Source organism: Lytechinus pictus, chromosome 7 (assembly GCF_037042905.1).
Source record: "Lytechinus pictus isolate F3 Inbred chromosome 7, Lp3.0, whole genome shotgun sequence".
In the NCBI taxonomy this organism is placed as follows: Eukaryota; Metazoa; Echinodermata; class Echinoidea; order Temnopleuroida; family Toxopneustidae; genus Lytechinus; species Lytechinus pictus.
In genome coordinates this window covers 32,706,825-32,731,181 of record NC_087251.1, presented here as the reverse complement: position 1 = coordinate 32,731,181, position 24,357 = coordinate 32,706,825, and the positions used below count along the sequence as shown (strand labels likewise).

The 24,357-nt window shown below is 36.4% G+C and overlaps 1 protein-coding gene across 1 annotated transcript in view; it reads right to left on the bottom strand.

The window, feature by feature from the left end:
* The window catches only part of LOC135154761 (mitogen-activated protein kinase kinase kinase 10-like), a 29,529-nt gene extending 5,737 nt beyond the window's left edge, over positions 1-23,792 (bottom strand). Inside the window, exon 1 of the mRNA XM_064102537.1 lies at positions 22,430-23,792. Coding sequence (XP_063958607.1) covers positions 22,430-23,198 — 769 coding nt within the window. The 5' untranslated portion in view covers positions 23,199-23,792. The remainder of the gene's footprint in view (positions 1-22,429) is intronic.
* Positions 23,793-24,357: the final 565 nt, after the last annotated feature.

Below are 24,357 nucleotides of genomic sequence, written 5' to 3'. Positions count from 1 at the left end.
AAATCAAGTTCAATTCCAGCTTGTGGTTTTTTACAAAAGTAGGCGTTCTTGCCTGATCAGTTTAGGACAGTGCTGCCAAGCGATGCATGAGAGAAAGAGAAGTCCATAAACAACCAAGCTCGTTTTACCTACAAAATCTACCTGCTCTCTGTATGGGTGGGAAAAAAATAGAATTACAACAAGGTTCATCATAATACTGCATTTTTTCTTTTATACATACGCTCCGCACTGTGAACATTATACACAGGCTTCTTTCATACAGTGATATCTTGATCTATAAAAAGCAGGAACATGACATTTGATTTGATGAATGAATTCATTGTTTGATATCTTGTATGCATTGCTTTTAATAAGATATATTGTGTTACAATAATTACACTGCCTTCCAAGAATATTTTTTTAATGCATATTAGAGCATACACTTTATACAGTCATGGAATGTGGCATTTGCTGCATTATAGAAACAAAAATTCATGAAAGGCCTACATCTTCATTTTTCCTTTATATTTATCCAGCTTTTCGAGAAGAAAAAAAGTATAAAATTATTCAATTAAATGAATAATGAAATAAGTCATAATAAAGTACATTGTAGGTCTACATGTACCAATCATTGGAGATTTATTGTAGGTACATCAAAGCAAAGCTTATCAGGAAAGGAAAATATCAAAAATGAAAATTTGGCACATCGATTCTGTTATGACAAAAAAATTGAGAATCCATTTAATTCAACTTTGTCATAATCAAAAACACATAAACTGTACATTTCTCCCAACCACTGAACAAGTTCATTATGGAAATTCCAGTATATGAAATTTTGATATATGCATACTGCATGCAGATGTAACATGTTCATATGTACTGGTGAACTGCAGTACAAATATTTACATTCTTAGTAGTACCTCGCTTGAAGTCCCGGCAGAAAACCTCAAGTAAGAAGAAAAAAATCAATCACAATTATGGATTATGATCTCTATTCCATAGGTCCCTCAACTAATTTTCCTCTTCCACGCCTCTCCCACTTTCCTCAATTTTCTGATGTGCCTAGGCTCACTGAGGTATATGATTACCTGTACACCTTCACACTGACTTTACTATGCTAATGTTATAAACCCTTTTCAGTAAATTGCTAGTCTGAATTACAAGATGAAGTAAAATTTTAAATAACAGAACAAGTGAAAGGACAGTTTACAAAATCTGCACTATCTTGGCTCTGCTTTAAAAAAAAAAAATCTCAAGAAAGTATTAAAAAAGGTCTGCATTATCTTAGCTCTGCTTTAAAGATAAAACCATGAATCTCAAGAAATTATTTTTAAAAAGTGTGCACTATTCTTAGCTCTGCTTTAAGATATATCCCAAAATCTCACAAAATCATAAAAAAGGGTTAACATTAAGATTAAAGATAAAGCCAAAAATCTCATGAAACCGTTTATAAAAAAAAGTATGCACTATTCTTAAGCTCTGCTTTTAAAGTTGAAGCCACAAAAATCTCACGAAATCATATTAAAAGGGGTCTGCACTATCTCAGCTCTGCTTTAAAGAAAAAGCCATAAATCTCACATAATCATTAAAAAAAAGGTCTGCATCATTCTTAGCTCTGCATTAAACAAAAAATAAAGCCAAAAATTTCACGAAATCGCTGTGCATGGTCAGAGTAATACTTTCTGTAGATTCAGAGGTGGCACTGGTGAGTATGGATCATACATTACAAAGAACCCACTGGACTGTTCGTATAAAGAGTAGGGGGTAAACCCCAGTGTAGTGGTCCACCTGCACCCCCACCCCTAACAATTTACAATGGGAGGAGAGACCTGCAGATCATAGTGATTCAGATTTAGAATCTAAGAATTTTAGAAGATTTTGTATCTTTTAATCAGAGTAGGCAAGCTGACACTGAATTACATCAGCTGCAGATCAATATTCATACCATTAAGACTGGACATGAGCTTTAAATGTAACTCATTTCAGTGGACTAAAATGCTTTGAACCTCCTGAGCAAAACTGATACTATCATGTTATCGTGAGCTGGTACTGGATTAGGGAACATCACACCATAATGGCATTGATCGTGGACCGTCAGTGCAGTGAGAATGAGAAGGGAATCTGGGCCGGTCCCCTGGAGAATCCAAGCTGACAGGAGCGCGTGCATCCCCAATGCACCTTACAGTGGGCAACCGCAGAATGACGCTACCTTATCCTCACAGACACCGGACCATCACTCACCCTTATTCTACAAATGATCAGACCCTAACTTAGGTCGGGAAGATGTATTAAGAGGAAAACACCTGAGATTCAGGGTTTGACAACTGGGACCCGTCTTACAAAGAGTTACGCTCGATCCAATCAATCGTAACTCTATGGAAATCCATCAGTGTCATAATTTCTTCTACAGGAAATTTGTAAAATGTCCTTTGTAGACAATGGAGAACACACCAAATTGTCAAGATCAAGAAATCAATGAATTTATGGATAAACATTCATATCTAGAAAAAATGTTGAACAAACAAGCATTTTACATGTATATGTTGACGTTGCTTGTCGTCCATAGTTGCGATTGATCAGATCAATCGTAACTCTTTGTAAGACGGGGCCCTGGTATATAAGTGCCATATATTCCAGAAAATCTGAATTGCTCAAATGAGCCCTGAAAAATCCCCATTCGCTGCAATATTAAAGCTGATCAGGGCCCCGTCTTACAAAGAGTTACGATTGATCCGATCGATCGTAACTCTATGGAAATCCGTCAGTGTTATAATTTTTTCTACAGGAAATTTGCAAAATGTCCTTTGTAAACAAAGGAGAACACACCAAATTGTCTAGAAAACAATGAATTTATGTAATTTACGTCATATCGAGAAAACATTTTGATCATTCATGCATTTTAGATGTTGACATTGCTGGCCGTCCATAGTTGTGATTGATCGGATCAATCGCAACTCTTTATAAGACGGGCCCCAGATGTTGCAGATTTTTTTTTATTATGCAGCTGGATGTGAAAAGTAATCACCAAAAATAACAATTAATTTGTTTTGCCTGATTTATTCACATTTTCATTTGATGAATTATATTGCAATCAGTGAAGTACAAATACATGTACCAAACAATATATATTTTCAAACATTTGTTGACATTCAATTAGAAAATTATATTCATTTCTTGTGCATGTTCTTGTTCATGTTCAGCCAAACCTGCATATTAAGGTCACCCAAGGAAAAAAGAAAAAGTGGCCACTGGAGAGTGGAGAAAAAGAGCCTAGAAAACTCAAATATTGCAGATTTAGCCAGTAGGTTGTAAAGTAGCCCCCCCCCCCAATAAAACAAAAGTAAGAGACAGTTCCTCAATGGGTAACAATTTTGGTAGCCACTAAAGACAGATTTCACTATTAATAAAGATAGATAGGGTGGCCATGAGGACAGGTTTGACTGGAGGCCTACTTATCTTTAGAATGATTTCTATTTTCATGCACTGTAGCTTTTATCACCACAGAATATTCAGTATTTGCAGTAGTTTACAACATAAACATGAATCCTATTGTAATGCAGCATACGCCCCCAGATGGTCCGAGCAGAGCAGAGGAGATCTTCATTGCTCAACGAGTGACCCTTGGCCATGCTACTATGGACTCTGGTAAAACGCTGATACTAGTGGTTCCTTGGTCCATATCTGCTGCTCATAAAAGGATATACATGTACACTAGACAATATTTTCAAAGATGACTAATTTTCAAATGAATTTTCATTATTTATTTTACTTACCAACTAATATAAATCAACGTCCGCTAAAGTTTTTGTTCTACGTTGCAGCATACACGTATCTACAGTGTTTAGTGATTCACTTTAATATTGAAAAACACCCTATTTTGTGCCTCATTTTCAAGCAATAAGATCCCAGTTCATGAGATAGCAGAAATGTGTCTGCACTTTCATCGGTGAGAATTCTTATTGGACACTCAGTCTGCTTTGTACTTATAAGATTATCAGTATAGCTAAAATTTCCTCATCAAACATAATGTATTCTCTGCCAGACAGTCTTTACAAGCTTTGTGTACAAAACGGCTTATAATGTATCTGAATTCGGTTATTTGTACTGTTTACTGAAGGAGTTTCATGTATTAAATCCTGTGTAAGCAAAGACATTGGCCACTGCATTCCTTCACCCTACATAAATCCGGCCACCCCCCTCCCCCGTAGTCAGGGACTAAACCTGATTCAAAACCTGGATGACACATGTTAACATCGTGGACTGTTACATTGACTTCACTCCAATGCACTATTCGCAAATTGTTATTTCCATGCACAACAAAGTAAATGTGTCTGCTACATAATGTCACATGACATAAATTACATTGCCAATCTATAAAGGCTACCTTAAATTACTAGCATTTAATAAAACCTTAGCCAAACATATTGTATTATGAATAACCACGGTTTCAGATTTTCAGCACACAAAAAATAGACCGACATGAATACCCAGGGGGGGGGGGCAGTCAAATGTATTGCTGTACACATGCGAGACCAAACACCCCCTAAACAAATTTTTCTCTGTGTGCAAAATAACCCCTTTAACAAGTTTTTCGCTGGCTTCATAAGTATACATTTTGGCCCCAGGGAAAAAGCTTTGGAAAAAAAAAACCCTAAACACGTTTGGCTTGTCTAAAAAAACAAGCTTTTTAAAAAAATACCCTAAATACGTTTGACCCCGCAATTGACCATTGAGCAGTCTTTCAAAACCACCCTTTTTTTGAAAATCTGTATTTTTGATACCATTAACAGGTGCATGCGCAGCCCGCGTCCAAAACTGAAAAAACACCCCCTTAAACATGTTTTTTGGGTCACGCATGTATTTAGCAATATATTTGACTGCCCCCCCCCCCCCCCGGGCATGAATATATATCTGTATCTTATTACAGCTGGCTTTAATATCTCTTTCAATTAAGTGAGAAATTCTTACAAATTACATTGTGGCCAGAAACAAAAGTATCTTTTGAAATATATTGTTTCATACAAAAGAAAACCTATAACTTGCCAAAACATTTTTTTTTACATTGACGCACTTGTACATGTACCGGTACACAATGTAGGAGCAACACAAAATCCAATTTCATCTTGTTTCCAATACAAATCAGATTCCCTGAAAACAGTGAAGACTAGGGTCAATGAGACTACATGCGGCACACCCGGTCGTTTTGCATCGTCAGTAGTTGCCGAAAAAGAACTGGAGGGGCCCTCACGCGAAGCCTGATAAGCTTGAGCATCCCCAGGGCCTGTAACGGATACGCAAGACGAAGGGGGAGAAATGGGATGTACAAACACACTAGAGGGACGATTGTGCTTGAGTGTGCACATCCAAGCGGGGGGCAATCACAGATTCACAGGCCCTAATCAATCACATATTGATGATTCTACGAGGGGCTTTGATTATCTCAGATGTTTGGGGGCAAAGAAATCATTAGCGCCTCACTCGTTTGCCAATTCAAACTAAAAATCATTGCTGACAGGAAATGTCAAATTCTAGTATCACGTTCTACATTCAATGTATATGTACATGTACAGTATGTAAAAAAATATCTTCACATTACGACATACTTAGATTTATCCCGTATTAAATCTGAGAGGCCTGCAAATTCGTTTTCCATATCTACTTCTTGATGTAAATAATATCTCAACAACGGAAATGCCACAAATTTACATACAGAGAAGAGGCACAAGGGTACTTTGGCATGCGTAACGCAAATGTCATTTTCAGGACGACTCCCCCAAAGGAAGTTTTTAAAAACATTCTTGCAATTCTAAAGACATACAACATACTGTAAACTGTAACATCAATGCAGTTGCTTTTCCATTACATGCACCAAACATCCAATGAAGATTTCTAATTTACCCAACTGCAAGAGACTGATAAAAAAGCAATGATTTATATAAACATACAAAAAGTAGGCCTATTATAGGTCTGCAAAAAAAAAGGCCTCATAATGTCACCCCAGGAGAGGCAGAATGGGTACCCAGTAGGATAATTTCTTGAATGCACAGAAAACTACTGATAAATGATAGCTTGGGGAAAGCTAGGGTAATATGATATACATAATTATACATAAAAAAGCACTTTGGAATAGATCATTTCTAGATAGATAGAGCTGTACAAACGCAAATCACTAATATCATTATACTGGAGAGGTGCGGTAGCCCAGTGGTCAAGGCACCCGACTACATGTATACATGTAGGTACACCATGAAATTCCGGTGTACGATTCCCAGCATGGTCGTTGACCAAGGAATTTTTATCTACATTAATCTTTTATCTTGCATCAAAATGAAAATGCTTTTATTATTGATACCAATGTGTGCACGTAATATCATGATAATCATGATTGGCCATGCATTTTATGTTGGGCCCACACATACATGTAGGTGGTATCGTTACATTTGCGCGACAAGCACAGAAATGATTAATGGTATAAATCTTATATGCTACATTGGTATATTTGGTATCATATTAAAGGGAATCTTTATACCAATTACTTTAAAGAAAAAGAAATACCTGAAATTACTTCATTTACCAGTAATTAGCAATGATGTAACATCAATTGGCGATTTTTGCATGGAGGTAGACGAGGGGAGCATAAATTTTTATTTCATTAAGAAAATGAATATGTAACATCACAGTACCTAAAATATGTAATAGTTTTGGGGCTCACTGGCTTATTCTTTAATAATAAGTGAATCAAATTTGAACTTATAAGTTTTTAAAGGATACCTGATTAAGCTAATTAGTATAATTAATAGATGTACATCATGAAATTAACATGATTGAAATTGTGGCTGTCTGATGTAAAGAAAATGAGGAGAGATAAAATATAGTTGTGGATTACACCTTCAATAAAATTTAGAAGCTGGAAAAACTTCAAAAGGAAAAGCACAAACTAATTAAAGACTTCAAAGAGAAATCAATCTGTTGTTAATTATTACCACATGGTTTCAATTTTGACAGTGTAAAGTCTGACAGTGATGACTTTGATGTGTCCGAATCTTCAGATTATTCTGGTATTAACAGATAGCCAGTACACCTTTTATGCAATTTTGATTTAATACTGAAAACTTGTTTGTAGCAATAAAGCCCTCATCTGATGCCAATTACTCTTTTTTCTTAAATTTACGTCACACTGCGTCTATGAATCAGTAGATGACACATTCCAATGTGACAACACTTTGGCTGGCACAAAGGTGTTCAGAGAACATTTTTCCCAATTATATCAAAAAATTACTTGAGAATGACACTGGTACAAAGATTACACTAAAACAGAGGCAATAGTAGCCTACCCATAGAATGTGTTTTGTATTGGCATTGACATTCAACCCAGGACCAAGAGACAATGTCCTGCAGAATGTTGAGCAAGAGGGTACATGTACATGTATATTTAAAACATAACACTATAAAATAACTAACCGAAGTATTTTTGCCAGGTGTAAGATAAATGGATTTATTTATAACATGTTAGTTGTTTTTGTTCACACTATTAAGTTTACGCTAAAGCAGTTATGAGAAGTTTCAATGTGCATTCATATTTTTCCTATATTTATGTTAAACCTGAATCTCAGTTGTAAACTTTTGGTCCGCCAGTCTTTGAGCGAAGAGATGACAAATCCCATGATTTGAGTGAAGTAAAATCATTTTTCATTCATAATAACCACAGTAAATATATTACAATATACTGGTTAGTGTTTGCAAGTATATTCATGCAACTAAAGGCAAGACTACATAATAATTTGGGGGGTAAATCAGGCATTGTTAGTATATTTACCCGAAAAAATTATGATGTGAATTTTTTTTTTAAAGATGATTGCGCAAAATTATTTTGGTAAGAGTTATCCCTAACAAGTATATGCGTGTTATTTTCCTATAGGGTGTAAAGTTTTTCTGATTTATTGGGAAGTATATTTTTTCACAGTTTTCCACATATTTTGACATTTAACTTTTTATGACATTACCTATGCCTTTTCTGATTGCATTGAATATATATACTTTTAACTCTTTTAAAAGTTACAAAACTTTCTTGTTCATCAAAACCATGCAATTCTATGCCATAACGAATAAAATATACATACATGTGTATTGCTTCAAGTAATGACTCAATGAAGGCTGGAGTGTTAGACTACAGCAGAGCAAGCCTGGCACTCAATTAATTCATAACTCATCACACCGGTCGATGCACCATGCCCGTAGGTATCATTTGCAATGGCTACTAATCATAAAGTTGACCAACCTACTGATGCCGAGCTAAAAAAAGGCAAGCCAATAATTGATATGCAAGATCAGTAGGATTTTGAATGCTGCAGGCAGTTACTACAATTATATCACCCAAAAGGAGTCTTAAAACTAGAGAAATGAAAAAATATATGTATGAAATGGGCCCCTGGTCTTCAGTAAGCTTAAAATTGACAATTACCTACAATATCAGTACCCTTTTTTCATGTTTGTTTAACAATGAAAGATACCAAAATCTTTCTCGATTATCAGCTGTAAATATCAGAAGTGTATTATGAGAAAGAGAGAAGAAGGATGCTGATAGTCAGTGATGAACATCACACTATATAAAACTATTCAGATACCTTTTTAAATATTATACTGATAAATAACTAAATACTGCTTAAAAATAGCATCCTTGTGCATCCTATATGTATATAAATAAATACTTTTTTTCAACTGCAAATATGTACATGTAGGCTATGTGTAGATGTATAGAACTAGTTAAATATCAGTGCTGAAGTGTATATTCAGTGATTGTATTTTGTCTAATCTTTTTTTTTTTGTAGCCCTTATCAGGTAGCTTTAAAAAAAACCAGAGTATTTTCATGGCTGCCAAAATTCTAAAAAAACAATGGACCAGTGGAAAATCTGCCAAGGTTCACTGTGATGTGAACGACCCCATCCCTAACTGGGTTCTAGTGAGAAATGACCTTTGGAACACTTGGTAAAATGACTGGCGGGCAATGTGAAAAGATTATAATGTGCTGTGCACAAGCAGCATTCACAACCAGATTACAATGTATGAGAACTAGGAGAATCTAATGTAAAGGAGGTTGATCATAGTCATCATACTACATAGTACAATAGTGACAACTACCATTCAGTTGAAATACATCTTATAAGTAAACAGAATACATCTTGGTCAATGTATTACTTAATGTGGTTTTATTCTTTGTTCCAACCAAATGTACTTGTACAAACCAACATTTTACATTGTAATATATACTTGATAAAACATCTAAATAACTATAAATATGAAATACTAATTCTTTTTTTTTAATCAAAATAAAATAAAGACTCTACACAGATGAAATCAGCAGTAGATATAGACATACTATAGATTTTTTTTGTATTTATGTTTTTATTAAGAATCATATCAAATTACAATATTTACAGTTATTCAATGAGATTGAAGAAATCACAAATAATCACATTTACAAGGTTAAAAAAAAAAAAGAAAAGGGGGAAAAAATTTGAAGAAGTGCCAAGGAGCACATGACCTTAAAGTAGGTTACAGAGAATGCAGGCCGATAGATTGAGGGGTCCATGCTCTATAATGCATTATAAACACTGGACTAGACAGGAACTCTTGCGATTTTACTTCATTGTACAGCAAGTATCAGGGCAATATGGTTGATTTTTATTATCGAAAAATACTTTTTTAATTTTTTCCTTTTTTTTCACATTTTCTGATAAAGTATCTGGTATCGTTTTTTTGCAATCAATAGTGTTATAATGTCCTTTTCCTTGCCGAACGATGACTTCATCTCTGCCTAGGGCCTCGCTGAAACAAACAACCCTTTGGCTATAATTTGTATAAGATGCAATCATGGTGCCATTCTCCACTGTCCTACATACAGCGGGTGAATAAAACCCCTTTCTTGGTTAATACATCCCTGGTATTTCTTATGAAATGACGAAGTATGAAAAGATGAGTCATCTCAGAGAGGGTCCACACCCTTCATTGGAGAGAGCATTAATCTATCGGCTCTTCCCTACTCTCAATCACAGGATGCTCTTTCCATGTTTACATGATCATTGAATCTCAGTCAACATGTCACGCCTCCTTGATGTGGTGAGAGGTTTTTTTTTTTAAAGCTATGCATCAGTGTGACTGATGTATGCTTTTCTTTTCGTAGCAGTTCACGTCGAGTTCTGATTAATTCCTGGACCTTCGATTTAATCATACTTACAGCTAAATTAACTATAGTATCACAGCAAACAATGATTCCATGAGAAAGCTTTTTCAATTCAAGGTTAACGAGTCAATATCATTATTCAATGTTGGTCTAATTCTAAATCCTGGTATAAATTCACCAAACTTTGTGAAATCATGAAATCTCATCAGAAAACTAATCATACTATAAAAGGGTACCAACACAGACAAGCACATGTGGGACAATGAGCTGTAAAAGGCTAGCTGGGCTAAAGCTATGGTAAATTCAGACATTAGATGGTAAATGGTAGTGTATGTGCTATATAAGAACTGAATCGTACATGTACATTTGTAGAAGTAGTAGAAGTAGTAGCAGTAGTAGAAGTAGTATTAGTAGTAGTAGTACTAGTAGTAGTGGTAGTAGTAGTAGTGGTGGTGGTTGTATTTAGTAGTAGCAGTAGTAGTAATAGTAAAATTAGTAGAAGAAGTAGACGTAGTAGTAGTAGAAGTAGTAGTAGTAGTAGTAGTAGTAGTAGTAGTACATGTAGAAGTAGAAGTAGTAGTAGAAGTAGTAGTAGTAGCAGTAGTAGTAGTAGTAAAACTCTGTAAAAGTAGTAATAAAATTAGTAACTAGAAGTAGAAGTAGTAGTAGTAGTAGTAGTAGTAGTAGTAGTAGTAGTAGTAGTAGTAGTAGTAGTAGTAGTAGTAGTAGTAGTAGTAGTAGTAGTAGTAGTAGTAGTAGTAGTAGTAGTAGTAGTAGTAGTAGTAGTAGTAGTAGTAGTAGTAGTAGTAGTAGTAGTAGTAGTAGTAGTAGTAGTAGTAGTAGTAGTAGTAGTAGTAGTAGTAGTAGTAGTAGTAGTAGTAGTAGTAGTAGTAGTAGTAGTAGTAGTAGTAGTAGTAGTAGTAGTAGTAGTAGTAGTAGTAGTAGTAGTAGTAGTAAAAGTAGTAGTAGAAGTAGAAGAAGTGGTACATTTAAAAGTAGTAGCAGTAGTAGAAGAAGTAGTCATGGTAAATGTAGAACAATCATACACTGTCAATGTCAATTGAAAAGTCTAAATTTTGGTTCCTATGGGTCCCTGATAATTTGCTTGAATTCTTTTTGAAAGGAAAACCACTTATAAAGCACGGATTGGAACAAAATATTTCAGGCTACAATCTTTATTGCTTTGTGTAGGCCAAAGTGGTTGGTGATAAATTCACACTGGCAGGACAGAGAATGGCTTTTTCTATTTTCATGAACTTTTTACTTTATATTCAATGTGTAAATGTGCTAAGGGTGAATCACATCAGAAAAAATATAATTGCAAAATGGACAGTTATTTTTCGTAGTTCAGTTCATTCTAAATACATGAAACTACAGCCATTAATAATAAGGATTGTTTGCAATAAAAGTTATTTTTTAATACCCCTATGGAGTGAAAAATTTGCCCTCATTCATGTGTACATGACTGATACAGTACACATAGATATGCATGGTACCGAAAATAATGGATTTTTTAAAAACAGCCAATGTTCACCACATTCCTTATTGATAAAATTCACAAAATCAATAAAATACATATATTACTCAGCATATTTTACATTGATGGGTTAACTGCCATAAGCCATGTATACAGTACAGTACATACATGTACATGTATGGTTACAAAATAATGGGATTTCCAAAAACAGCCCTATTGCCTTTTTACTGATAAAAAAATTCATCAAGTTTAAAAAAAAAATATTATATCCCCTGTCCCCCCCCCCCCCTTCAAAAAAGAAACAGTGGTTTGCCCACTAATAAATACAATGAAATGCAGAAGGACGTGTACATGAAATGTACATGTACATATAATGCATGTTATTGATATTTTGCATGGCCCTCTTATAGCAAAAAGTGTACCGGTATCCTAAACTCAATGTACATGTATGATGACTTTTGTCATTTATCCAACCTAAGCACCAGCCATTGTATCCTCATATACAGGTATAATGACATTCAATTGAAGTTCTATCCAATAATGGTTCTAATAAATTTGTGAAGTCCTTTCATGTGGCCGCAAGGTTATCCCCTAGAGCCACAGAATGCATAAATTTGAAATCATATCTCTGTTGAGTGTTCATAGACACAGTTATGGCATAGTTAATAGTCTTATAGCTACAGTAGGCTAACCAGTATGAACACTGTATACATACAAAATACTTCATGTATAAAGGATACAGAATGTTTCACAAATATCTACAGTAAATGTATTCCAATCAAGTCTGTTCACTTTCAGTTTCTACTAGTTATATATTATGTAGGTTTCTACAATTAGGTGTGTCACTTAATATTTCTTTGCATCAGATACCTGCCAAACCTTTATTTTATGTATAACAATTTCTTCTTCTTGCATTTTAATGCAATATATTTTTTCATCTCCACGATTTCTAAAATACATGTGCATGTATCTCATCAATAAGAAAAATATTTATCTTCTCATCAATTGCTATTTTCAGAACAGATCTTTTCTGATTTACATGTATGCAAGTAACACCTTCACATCATTATCCATTCAGAAATACAATTGTCAATTTCTATTAACATTCTAATTTTTACTTGTTGATTTGCTCTCTTTAATTGTGGAGTTACTCTATTCCTCCATGTACTGTACATGTACAACTTCCCTTTCGAGAAGATAAAATTACGGAATTGATCTTCTCAACCCATAATCCCTCCTCTCGACAGATTGTGTTCAAATCTGCCTCACACACATTAGACTATTAAAAATAAAAGTCACTCATGAAGTTGAATAGGAATCGTCTGAATTACCGGTTCCATGACATTTGCTCTGGCGACAATTGAATTGCTCCGATGGAAAGTCTGCACATTAAACAAAACACAAAACCTAACCTCCAAAACTAATAAACCCTAATCCTAATATTTACATTATTCTGAACCAAAAACTCTATTACAATCCTAGCTCTAATCCTATTCCTTCTGAGATATTAAAGTTGAATTAAGAAGACGATTCCAAATATTGAGATATTTACATTAATAGCAACCTTACAACCCCCCAAACACTAATAGGTGATTCGACCCCCCATTTTCTTTTTTCAAAATAGTGAATTTGAACGATTTATCCCTACCCATTTTCCCTAAGTTCGCTCCTGCAATGCCTACCGAGACGGGTGTTCTTTGAGTGTGACGTCACCGGGGGGTATTCGGTCCCGGTGTAGTAAACAAGGCAGTGCCGTTTTGTGTACTATGCACGTACTCCTTCATATGGAATAACTGCAGTTGAAGTTGTATCTGCGAGCCATAGAACTTGCAAAGAGGAAATGATTAAAATATTTGTGGCCGTACTATTATTCCAAATATGTGAATTCCCTCAGAATGATACCATAGACCCTAAAGGAATAATTTCAAGGTGAATAATATGAAATTTGATCGAGATCTTCTCACCAGTCGATAACGTAGCAGACGTGTTATTATGACATATTTATCCGCGTGTGACGCGGCTCTTGCAAAAAAACACAGTTGGTTGCGGAATTGCTTTGTGCCGACCGGCCGCCCGCTCCGGCGCAGCTAGCTGTCGAGCTACCGTACCGTTCTTGTTGTCTTCAACCATAGAGATGTATACTAATTACTATATATCTTTCTGTCTTCAACTCACTTCCGAATTGCGTTTGTATGTGTGACGGTGACCCCTAGCGTAATTAAATATAGAAAACAACTCAGAAGGCCGAGAAAGAATACTATACGTTTGGTTCAAGATTGTTCTGTGGAATGAGCTATGAGTGGAAATGATCCAGAGACCAGAGGATATAAAAGTGGAGTCAAAGACAAAAGAAAAGAAGAAAAAACGCCAGGGGATCGCTGCACGGCCATGAACTAAGTCGACATACCAGACCATAACAGTACACTCAATGCCTGGGTGTTGTGTGTACTGTACTAGTATCATGCGTTCAGCGCGCGCTGAGCTAGCCGCCGGAATTACTTTCCAGCTACTCACTTGATTGAACATCGTGATAAAATAAATGAGAAATAGTGAAAATATCATTCATTAACTCACTGTTTGCTATCTTACATCATGATTGAAGAGTTCATGGTGGTTATTCATACTGTTTTTTATACAGGGAAAGTAAAGATTTGTACATATCAGTCCTATTTGTTTGATTTGAGTTGCTTTGAAAAAAAATTGTAAAATATCTTTCTCTCTCTGCATAGGATTTCTGTATGACATTCAGGCACCTCTTATACTAAATTCCCCCCGGTGACGTCACACTCCGAGTGACTTTTCTGTACACTCGTCTCTCGGGCTCTGACAGGTGGCTAATTTCATAGACTTTCAAAGCAAAATATCGAGAAGGCAGAGGATTATTGTGACATGCTATGTGTTTGAACAACTTATATATACCAGGGAAGTGTTATAGATACTATATATTGTATGTAGAACCTATATTTATGGAAACTCACCCCCTTCTTAATTCAACTTTAAGACCGGAGCAATTGTCGCAGGAGCAAATATCGTGTCACCTAATTTAATGTACCAAGGACTTGGGAGAGCAGCATAGGTACATTTAGGCAGTTATGTACAGTAGGCTTTACAGTAAGTATTTTATTCATGAATATGTGCAAAGTACTTGACCTGTCCATGTTATATCAAGGAGAGTGATATCTCCTTGGTTATATTGATAGCAGCTAGAGTTGGTTGGTCCCTCACCTACATGTATTTCCTCCCCCTCCCATCTTCATGGGTAGATCTCCCTTCCTCTCATGATCTCCATCCCTCTCTCTTCTCCTTCTCACCCTCCTTCCATCTTTCTACCTTCCCAGCCCCTATCTTACTTCCTCCAAGGCAATTTTTTTTTTTTTGGGGGGGGGGAGGGGGAGGGGGGCTTCCATTCACACCCTAACAAGTATTAAAATCTGCAACATTGGTTTAACATGCAATGAATGGGGATTTTCCAGGTATCTTTTCAGCATCTTGGGGTGAAATCAATAAGCCCCCATGTACCCTTTTCCCCTACTTCCTCCATTCCCTTTCTCCTCCCTTCTCCTCCTCCTTCTCCCCCTCTCTCTACTCTGGATCTGCTCTCCCTCCATTGACACGGGCATTGACATTGCTACATGTACATGCTATCTCAGCCATGAAAGCAGGGTGAGCTACATCAGAACACCTTTTGGCATGCCTCGATATGTCTTGGGGGTTTATATGGAAAAAAAATAGTAGCAAGTACACAGTGTATGTATAGTGTACATCATACATGTAATTGTATTACAAACTGACTACAATATCAACATGATTGCACATGTAGGCATGCATGACTTGCTGTACTAGTATTTCAAAAATTTCAATATGAAACATTCACATTTCTGCCCATCCAATAGCCTAAAGGGCGATTCAGAGTTTATTTCTTTCAAAAATTATCCTTGATTTTTCCAAAAATATACTGTGCAGATAAAATACTATATCATCATACAGTATTACAGTAATAACAATGCAGAATGAATAATGGTAATCATTGACTGTTTTCTAAATTCTACAATTAACTTAAAGAGCTTTAATTTCATCATAACTTAATAGTAAATTAGCATAATAATTCTTAAATCATGCAGACCTCCACACACAAACATGTACATACTCTACATGTACATGTATATGTGTACACATCAGATCGTCAGTTATACATGAACATGTATGGAGAGGCCTACTGGTTTTAGTTTGCACATGACATGAATTGCCTGTTTTGTGTATTCATTTAAATTTCAAAGTAAAACTTTATTACAGACATTTGCATGCTGCATCTAGCATTAAGATCTCCCATGAAAATAACAAAGAGACTTTAAATAGCTGAATAAATAAGATGTGGGTTGTATTACCAAAGTACAAGGATATTTTCAAAATCTAGTCATGCATGCAGTAGAGTATTATACAGTTCAACACTATACTGTAACGTACTGTATGTCCTCCAATGTAGCACAGTGGTCATTCACTGCATAAGCATTTTACATTTTAATTTGGATTTGACTTAACACAGGTTCACGGTTTGCTCAATTTGTGCCTTATTTCTAGACAGGAATGACTTTGTCGAACCCTGCTTGGCATAATAGACCAGACCTTGGTATTTGCCACCCATTTACATAGGTCTGTATTGATCGTACAATACAGCTGTAACAGCAAGCACACATGTACATACCATTATAGCGTAATGTACATAGTACCATTATGCATTGCACATCCTCAATAACTTCTGCTCAATTCATACACATTATAATGTCCAATAGTCAGACGTATGTGTATAGTACTTTGTACATGTTTATATCATAGGCCTTTATGTACATTTACCTGTACATTTACATTGAATTCATCTGTCTTTGCATTTAATAATAATAATGGATTTCTGTGCTACATGTAATTCAATTACAAAGTGAATATGATTATTAATTGCCTTAATTTACATGATCCAATCACTACGTGTATAATGTCATTGCCAATGTAAAATGAGTAGGCAGTTTTCAAGCTTTGATGACACCAACCCATCGATAAGCAACATAACAAGCATCATGCCTATACATTACACAGCCTTGAACCAGCAGTGGTCTGCTATTAAGTATCCCCTTGATGTTTGACAAATTATGTACATGTTTCATGATTTTACTTCAAGACAGGAAAATTCATTATCTAAGTACAATATTGCAATTTTCTTTTCATTTCATTATACATGTATATGTTAGTTTTGTGGCTGGTTAAGGTACGAAATTCATGAAAATAAAGCGGCTGAAAAAATACCCCCCCCCCCCCCCGGTACACGTTTAGACAGGTCTATATCTACAGTTGTCCCCATATAAAGCAATAAATGCCGAACCATGAAACATCTTTGCTCATCTCCCAACTGCAACATCAAGGAATATATAATAGTCTAAGTTCTACCATGAAGGCAGCTGATCCATGAGTTTTTAAAAGGGCACTCAAGACTGAAATAAAAATATCTAAAGTAAAATAAATTAGCTAAAGTTTCATAAAAATCTGATGTAAAGTATTACAGTTATTGAATTTTAAAGTTAAGACATATATACTAGGCCTGAATAATATTTTGTTTACAAACCATTTATCCCATAACATACAGAACAAGTATATGTACATGTACATTTGTTGGCCCTACACCATGGGTTGTGTGATCGAGGAAGTAATTGAGAAGAGTACATTGACACTGGATGGAGCAGGCATAAGAGTTAAGACATATATACTAGGCCTGAATAATATTTTGATTACAAACCATTTATCCCATAACATACAGAACAAGTACATGTACATGTACATTTGTTGGCCCTACACCATGGGTTGTGCGATCGAGGAAGTAATTGAGAAGAGTACAATGACACTGGATGGAGCAGGCATAAGAGTACTACTTCTGCTAATGTTTGTAAGTCAGGTCATATTTGGGTCAACTAAAAAAAGAACCTCATGGTATGTAAACTACATCTACATGTACACCCATCAGCTGTTACTAATCACAATACCAGTGATGGATTTTCAATGTTCAGGTATGTATCCAGAAAACCAGAACACTCGAATAAGCTTTACACACTGCATTTACTTACTATCCTTAAAGGTAAATGCTAGTTTTGGTAACGATATCAAAATGATTTCGTACAGAATCCAATGAAATGACCACCAAAGTGTCTGTTTGTATAAATAAAACGCATGTGCCAAAGGATTCTGGAAGAAATTGTGTAATTGCTGAGAAATCAGCAAATAAGCACAGGATTCGGGTAGAGCGTCGGGCCCGACGCTCAAAGCAATAATTATACACAGTCCCACGTGCGCTTATCTGTGTTGGGGAAGTTCAGTCTGAACATTTTTCAGCGTAGATTTCAAGATTTCACAAAGTTCAGTTTATGTAACTGTACCAGATCTAGATCCTTGATGATATACTGACAATTAAGCCTGGTTTTACAGACTTTCTCATGAAATCAGTGTTTACTGCAACTACTGGAATTTCTCTTTAACCCCATACTAGATCCTTAACCCCCAGACTATCCTAAACCCCAGACTATCTTTTTTTGGTTTCACACCCCATACTATTTGCTTAGCCAGGGTTAACGCCTTAACCCCGGACTATCGCACAGCTCATGAATATTGATGATTTTGCCACACAGAGCATGATTTAAGTGCAATTTCGACTTCGGTGATTGGCTAATTAATGCTTAGCCCCACTTTTCCTTAGCTCCCGGTTTTGTTTTACACTGCATCTCTTCGCACCGCATTTGTGGTGCTAGCACCGCAATAAGCCGGCGAACCCTGCTTTTTTGCAGGGCTAGATGGTACCGTACCGTGCTAGCCCACTTAGCTAAAATGTAGTATGAAACCGAAGTGGGCTAAGCTTAACCCCGAGAAATCTTAGCCCCACCAATTTCCCGGGGTTGGGGAATATATGTGCAGTGTAAAGAGCTTAAAAGAGAATCATCTAATGCAGTAGCGGACCCAGGGGACACAGGCTGGCTGTCCCCTTTTTGAGAGCCATAATCAAAATTTGTAATGTAAAAATACCATTTTCACTTTTTACCCAAGTGTGCCCACCCCCCCTTTGAAAGTGAGAACCCTTTTCTTTTCTTTTTTTCTTGTCAAATACATTTTGGTCAATTTTTTTGCGGACGAAATGACCTGTAATTTTAGGTGAAAACCTTTTTTTTTTAGGGGGGGGGGAGCTGGTCAAATTTTCATTGGGAAAATGTGCCCCCCCCCCCTTTTGTAAAATCCTGAATCCGGCCCTGACCTAATGTAATTTCTTGCTTCACATTAAGTTTAGATGTGACGAGCAACTCCAAAATAGTAAAAAATATAACTTCAAAAAATAGAAAATTAGCTTGGTAGAAAAAGTATTTTCTTCTTCTTCATAAAGTCAAAGCTTGAAGATGTAAAGTTGAATAAAGGACAATTAAGACACAAATTAATGTTTCTTTGACATAATTTTCTTCTGACTGCTTGGAGGTTTCACTTAATACATTCACAGTGTGCATGTGTGAACCCTGACTCTCCTTGTTTTCTTCCTAATTTTTGAAGCTCTCTCTGAAGATCTTCTGCATTCAATCAAATATTTGTGCAGGTTAATTTAATATTCATTTATTTATTTATTTTTTTTTTTATTTATTCATTTGTTTCTGCATGTCATGACAATGTACATAGTGTGACCATCACAAAATTGAATACATTAAATTTTACATAATAATGACATTATACATTGTATAATTATGATCATTTACACAACTGATTATACCAAGGTTGCAGACATGCAGTGGTATGACAATATAAGCAGATGCTTGAGCTGTTGTCACACATTTGGATATATGAAATACATACATGTATATAAATATAAAAAATACTAAAAAGTCCAAACTAACGATTACACAAAGAAAAAAAAATGAACAAATTATTATGTGCCACAACTATTTACAAATTTATTTACAAGGATTGTATGCACTATTAAAGTAGGCCTATATCATTTTAAAGGCTTTTAGGATGTGCTTTTTCAAGCTCAATTAAAATCTAATAATTCATTTTGGGCAACTTATTGTTGGTTTTTAGAGTGGCAGGTCACATGTTGAAGACAAATTTCTTTATCTGAACATGCATATTACATAATGTAACTCACATCAAAGCTACATAAAAGTAATAGAGTCATCCCTGCTGAGCAATTATTTTGAAAGATGGTTTATGAAATCAAAATCAAGGTGAAATTATTATCGTCTTAATCTTGGACAACTTCTGACAGACATCTAGCAAGACAACAGTGAAATAGTGATTCAAGCTGAAAACCGACACATGATTAATAACAAATTATAAATAGCCCTAAATACTGAAAATCAACAAAATATTTTTTGGATATGTTCAAGTACTTGTACTGTAGTCCTGTATCATACATTAAACATTAAATGCCGTAGGCTACTTAATCCCTTTGCCAGCTCATAAAGGAAGCTACATGTATACTGGTATCATAGGCCTAGAGGCCTAGAGGTTGAAATTAATTTGAAGTCAAACAATATAGCCATTTGCTTGCTCTTCGAAACTGGACTTAATCCCTCCCTCGCCAGTTGGCAATTTTTTTCTTCAAATTTGTTATGGAATCAGGAATCAGATCAAATTTATAAATCTAGAAAAGTGGCATTCTCTATTTTAATCAAAATTTCAAGTATGCAGTACATTGTATAAATGTACTACTATGTACAGTAGTATTGTATAATTCTATCAGTGACTTCAAACTCACATCTCTTGGGACAACACAAATAGGAGAAATTCTACTTATATGTACATGTCATTAACACGAAAAAGGCAATCACTATTCATAAAACTTACATGTATGGAAAGGCGACTTTCAGAACATCTATGAAGAGTACTGGTGGCAGCGGTGGGATTCAAATCATTCAAAACTATTTCAATAATTTTAGAAAAGAGATCGTTTGTAGGACTTGATTTGAAACTCAGTACTGGTATTGATTGTTTCCACTAATACCGACTTATTTTTTTTTCATCTGACCCGTTCTATGAAGTGATGCCTTCTTTGAACTTGCAGCAGGCAACACAAGAGGTCACAGTGTGAAGTTTTCTAAACCCAGATGCTTGACCAGTGAGGCAAGATTCATCCAGTGGGTCGTTAATGACTGGAACTCACTCCCTGAAGATGTATTTTACAGCTCAGACTGTGAATAGCTTCAAGATCAGACTGGACAAGGTGTGGGCAGACAAGTAGTTCTGCTCACCATATGAGTAGCAAACCCCTATACATGTAGAAGATAGAGATCTGAGCCAAAATGACACCGACACCAGTGACCACACCAATCATTGAGACGGATGAAAATGGCACAGAACTGAAAGCCTGACTGCTGGGATCCTAAGCACTCTTCCAGAATCTTATGTAAAGGTAAATGTATACACAATTTATCCCCTGTATGAATCTTGTGCTGGGTGCCCTACATTGCTTGTATTTACAAGTTTCCATGAAATTTGCTCAGGACTGCGACAACTGCTTCGCTATAAATTCCACACACTATAAATCGAATGACTAACCCTGGATTTAACTATACATGTACCCTACCCTAAACCTAACCATACACAGAACATAAAGCCTATTGCAACCATAACCCTAATCTTGAGACAAAGCAAAGCCTAGGGCAATTTTTTTCAAGAACAAAGGTTGTGTCACCATTTGCAATGCTCCTTTTTATGGAAATAGATCAATATATTCATTTTGTTGTCCTAGATAATTCAATCCAAATCATGATTGGATTATGACAATCATACAAGTCAAACTCCGGGGGGGGGGGGCCAATCAAATATATTGCTGTACATACCTGTGACCAAGGAATTTCCAAACACCCCCTAAACGAGTTTTTCTCTGTGTGCAATATAACCCCCTAAACAAGTTTTTTGCGGGCTTTATTTACACATTTTGGCCCTTAACAAGTTGTCGCCAAAATATGACCTCGGGGAAAAAGCTTTGGGGAAAAAAACATACCCCAAACACACTTGGATAGTCTTTAAAAAAAAGCTTTGGGGAAAAAAACATACCCTAAATACGTTTGACCCCACGATTGACCATTGACCAGTCTTTCAAAACCACCCTTTTTCTTGAAAATCAGTGTTTTTTATACCCTTAACGAGTCCACGCGCGGACCGCGTCCAAAACTGAAAAAACACCCCTTTAAACATGTTTTTTGGGTCACACGTGTGTACAGCAATATATTTGACTGGCCCCCCCCCCCCCCCCCCCCCCGGGGTCAAACTTAACATTTGGTAAAGATACTGGACACCTTTTTTTCCTTTGGCAAGGTTCAACATTTAAAAGAGTACTTCTCTCCTACAGGCAAACAATTATGGTTGTCCAAATATTTTCTCCTCCAAATGCTCTGTCTTACTCTTGGTACCAACAAACTAGTGTGAAGGCAACTGTCTGCATCTTCACCATCATCATTATCACCATCACCACCATCATCATCTCACATCACCATCTTCATCATCTCCATCATCATCATCTTCTCTTCTTCATCATAATTTCTTTCAGTCATCATTTTCCATCTTATTTACGGGTGGCCTACTCTCACGCCATGACACTCCCTCCTCCTTTTTAATTCAGACTTCAGTCTTGGTTAAACGTCTTCCAGAAGTTTATGGGTCAAGTAACTGTATCAGATAAATTAAATACAATACACTGTATACACATTGTAAGATTGCTCTTGATAAGTTACATTAAATGATTTTCAACTTTTTTAAAGGAGAGTTTAATACTTACTATTGCTAGACTTGAGATCCCTATGGATGAGCGGGATTGGAGCTTCCCAGTGGAGGTAGTTCATGCCATCGGCGATTTGGTAAGCCCAGTTTACTAGAACGTTTGGCGGCATCGGCATCCTCTTACTAACAAGTAACCTGTTCAGCGAGCCTCCCCTTGCATATTCCATAACTATACACACATGAGGTTCCCGAAGACATGCACCTCTAAGTGATATAATATTCGGATGCGATAATAAACTGAAGAGTTTTGCCTCCTGTCTAACATTATCAATAGTTGATCTCATATTATCGTCTTCCTCCGGGTCGTGCCTCGCAGCTTTCACTGCGACTTCCTCTCCTCTCCAGGATCCGCGAAAAACCTTCCCAAAACCACCAACACCAATCAACTCGTTCAGCTGTATTTCGTTGAAATCAATTTCGTTAACTCCATAATTAATTTCCTTTTCGAGGATGAACTGCGAATCGCTGACATAATTATTCGGAAATATCCCTTGTTGGTCACCAACTTTGCCCATCCACCATCCATCGTCGCCTGAAACAGCGTGATCTTTGGAGATTATTTCCACCAAGTCGCCCCGGTGAATGGTCAGTTCGTCGTCTGCCGTGGCTTCGTAATCATACATTGCTGTGCATAGACTAGTCACAGGGAGAGCACCAAGATTTAGACTATGGTTTGTGCTCTCACTGCCCCCTGAAAGTGTTCTCGTTAGCGAAACCTGACCACCACCTGTCAGGGGCGAGGTGCTTAATTCATGGTTTTGTGCCATGTTAACTGGAAGATTATAAGTAAATTTGGCAATGATATAAAAATGATCCTATTCTATATAATTCCAATACATTAATTCCACATTAACCTTGACGCAGTCAACTTTTACTGAAGTTGACATTCGTCCACTTCATTTTCCAGCAGCTGACTGCATCGTATTTACCGAGCTATCCACAAATACACACACACACCCTCCCCACATTTGTTAGCTGGCTCCCGATGATGAGGATCTACCCGTTATGTTTGCAGGTTCCACGTAGCACACATTCCAAAATTCTCGACTAAATTCACCATATTCGTCAAAGTAGCGGGCATTTTCCAGGCTCCATTATGAGAAGAATCACGTTAGAATCACTATGTTAGCTCATTTCTAATGGCAATAAGTAGGTCTCCGAGTCCATCACAAAATATGCCAATCTACATTACGAGCGGCACAGGTGTATATTCTACAGGAAACGCCATTGCATTCACACGTACACAGCTTTACGCCAAAAAATCGTCTACCAACAGTGGTACTGCACTGGTCCATGCAATGCACACTCTCGCTTTAGTGGAAGAAGCCATTTGCAGTATGAATAGCTTTAGCGAGCGCATAGCATACACAATCTTCCGATCGTGTCGAGGTGGCGCTCGATTGGTTTCGGCCAGAGAAGCCATACACGTCGACTGCGGCATTTTTGAAGACGAACGTCATTATAGGGGGTTCCCCGACCCCACCAATGCCAAAACAATTATTTTAATTTAAAGCGGATCATCGGTACTCGATACCCGATATTTTGTTTCTTATAATTACTGTTTTGACTGTTTTGTTTGGAGCAACATAATATAGTGTCACAGGAGGCTCATCATCTCGGGAGGGGGCTCTTATCACAAACTTTCGACGGCACCCATTAAACATAATTTTTCCTGGGGGTCAGTGACCATCCTCATATTTTGCGAATGAAAAACCCTGTTTGGGCATTATCATATTTTTTCTCTAATCATGAACAATATGCATCCCGCTAAACAAATTAATGAACGCTCGAAAAGGCGATCAGAATGTGTATGTTGAATCGGAAATGGGACACTACAATATGCAAGTAGGCCCAATGCTCTTGATTATGAGTAATCATAATAATGCTCGAAGTCTGTCACTATAATAGACATTGGCAAATATTTAT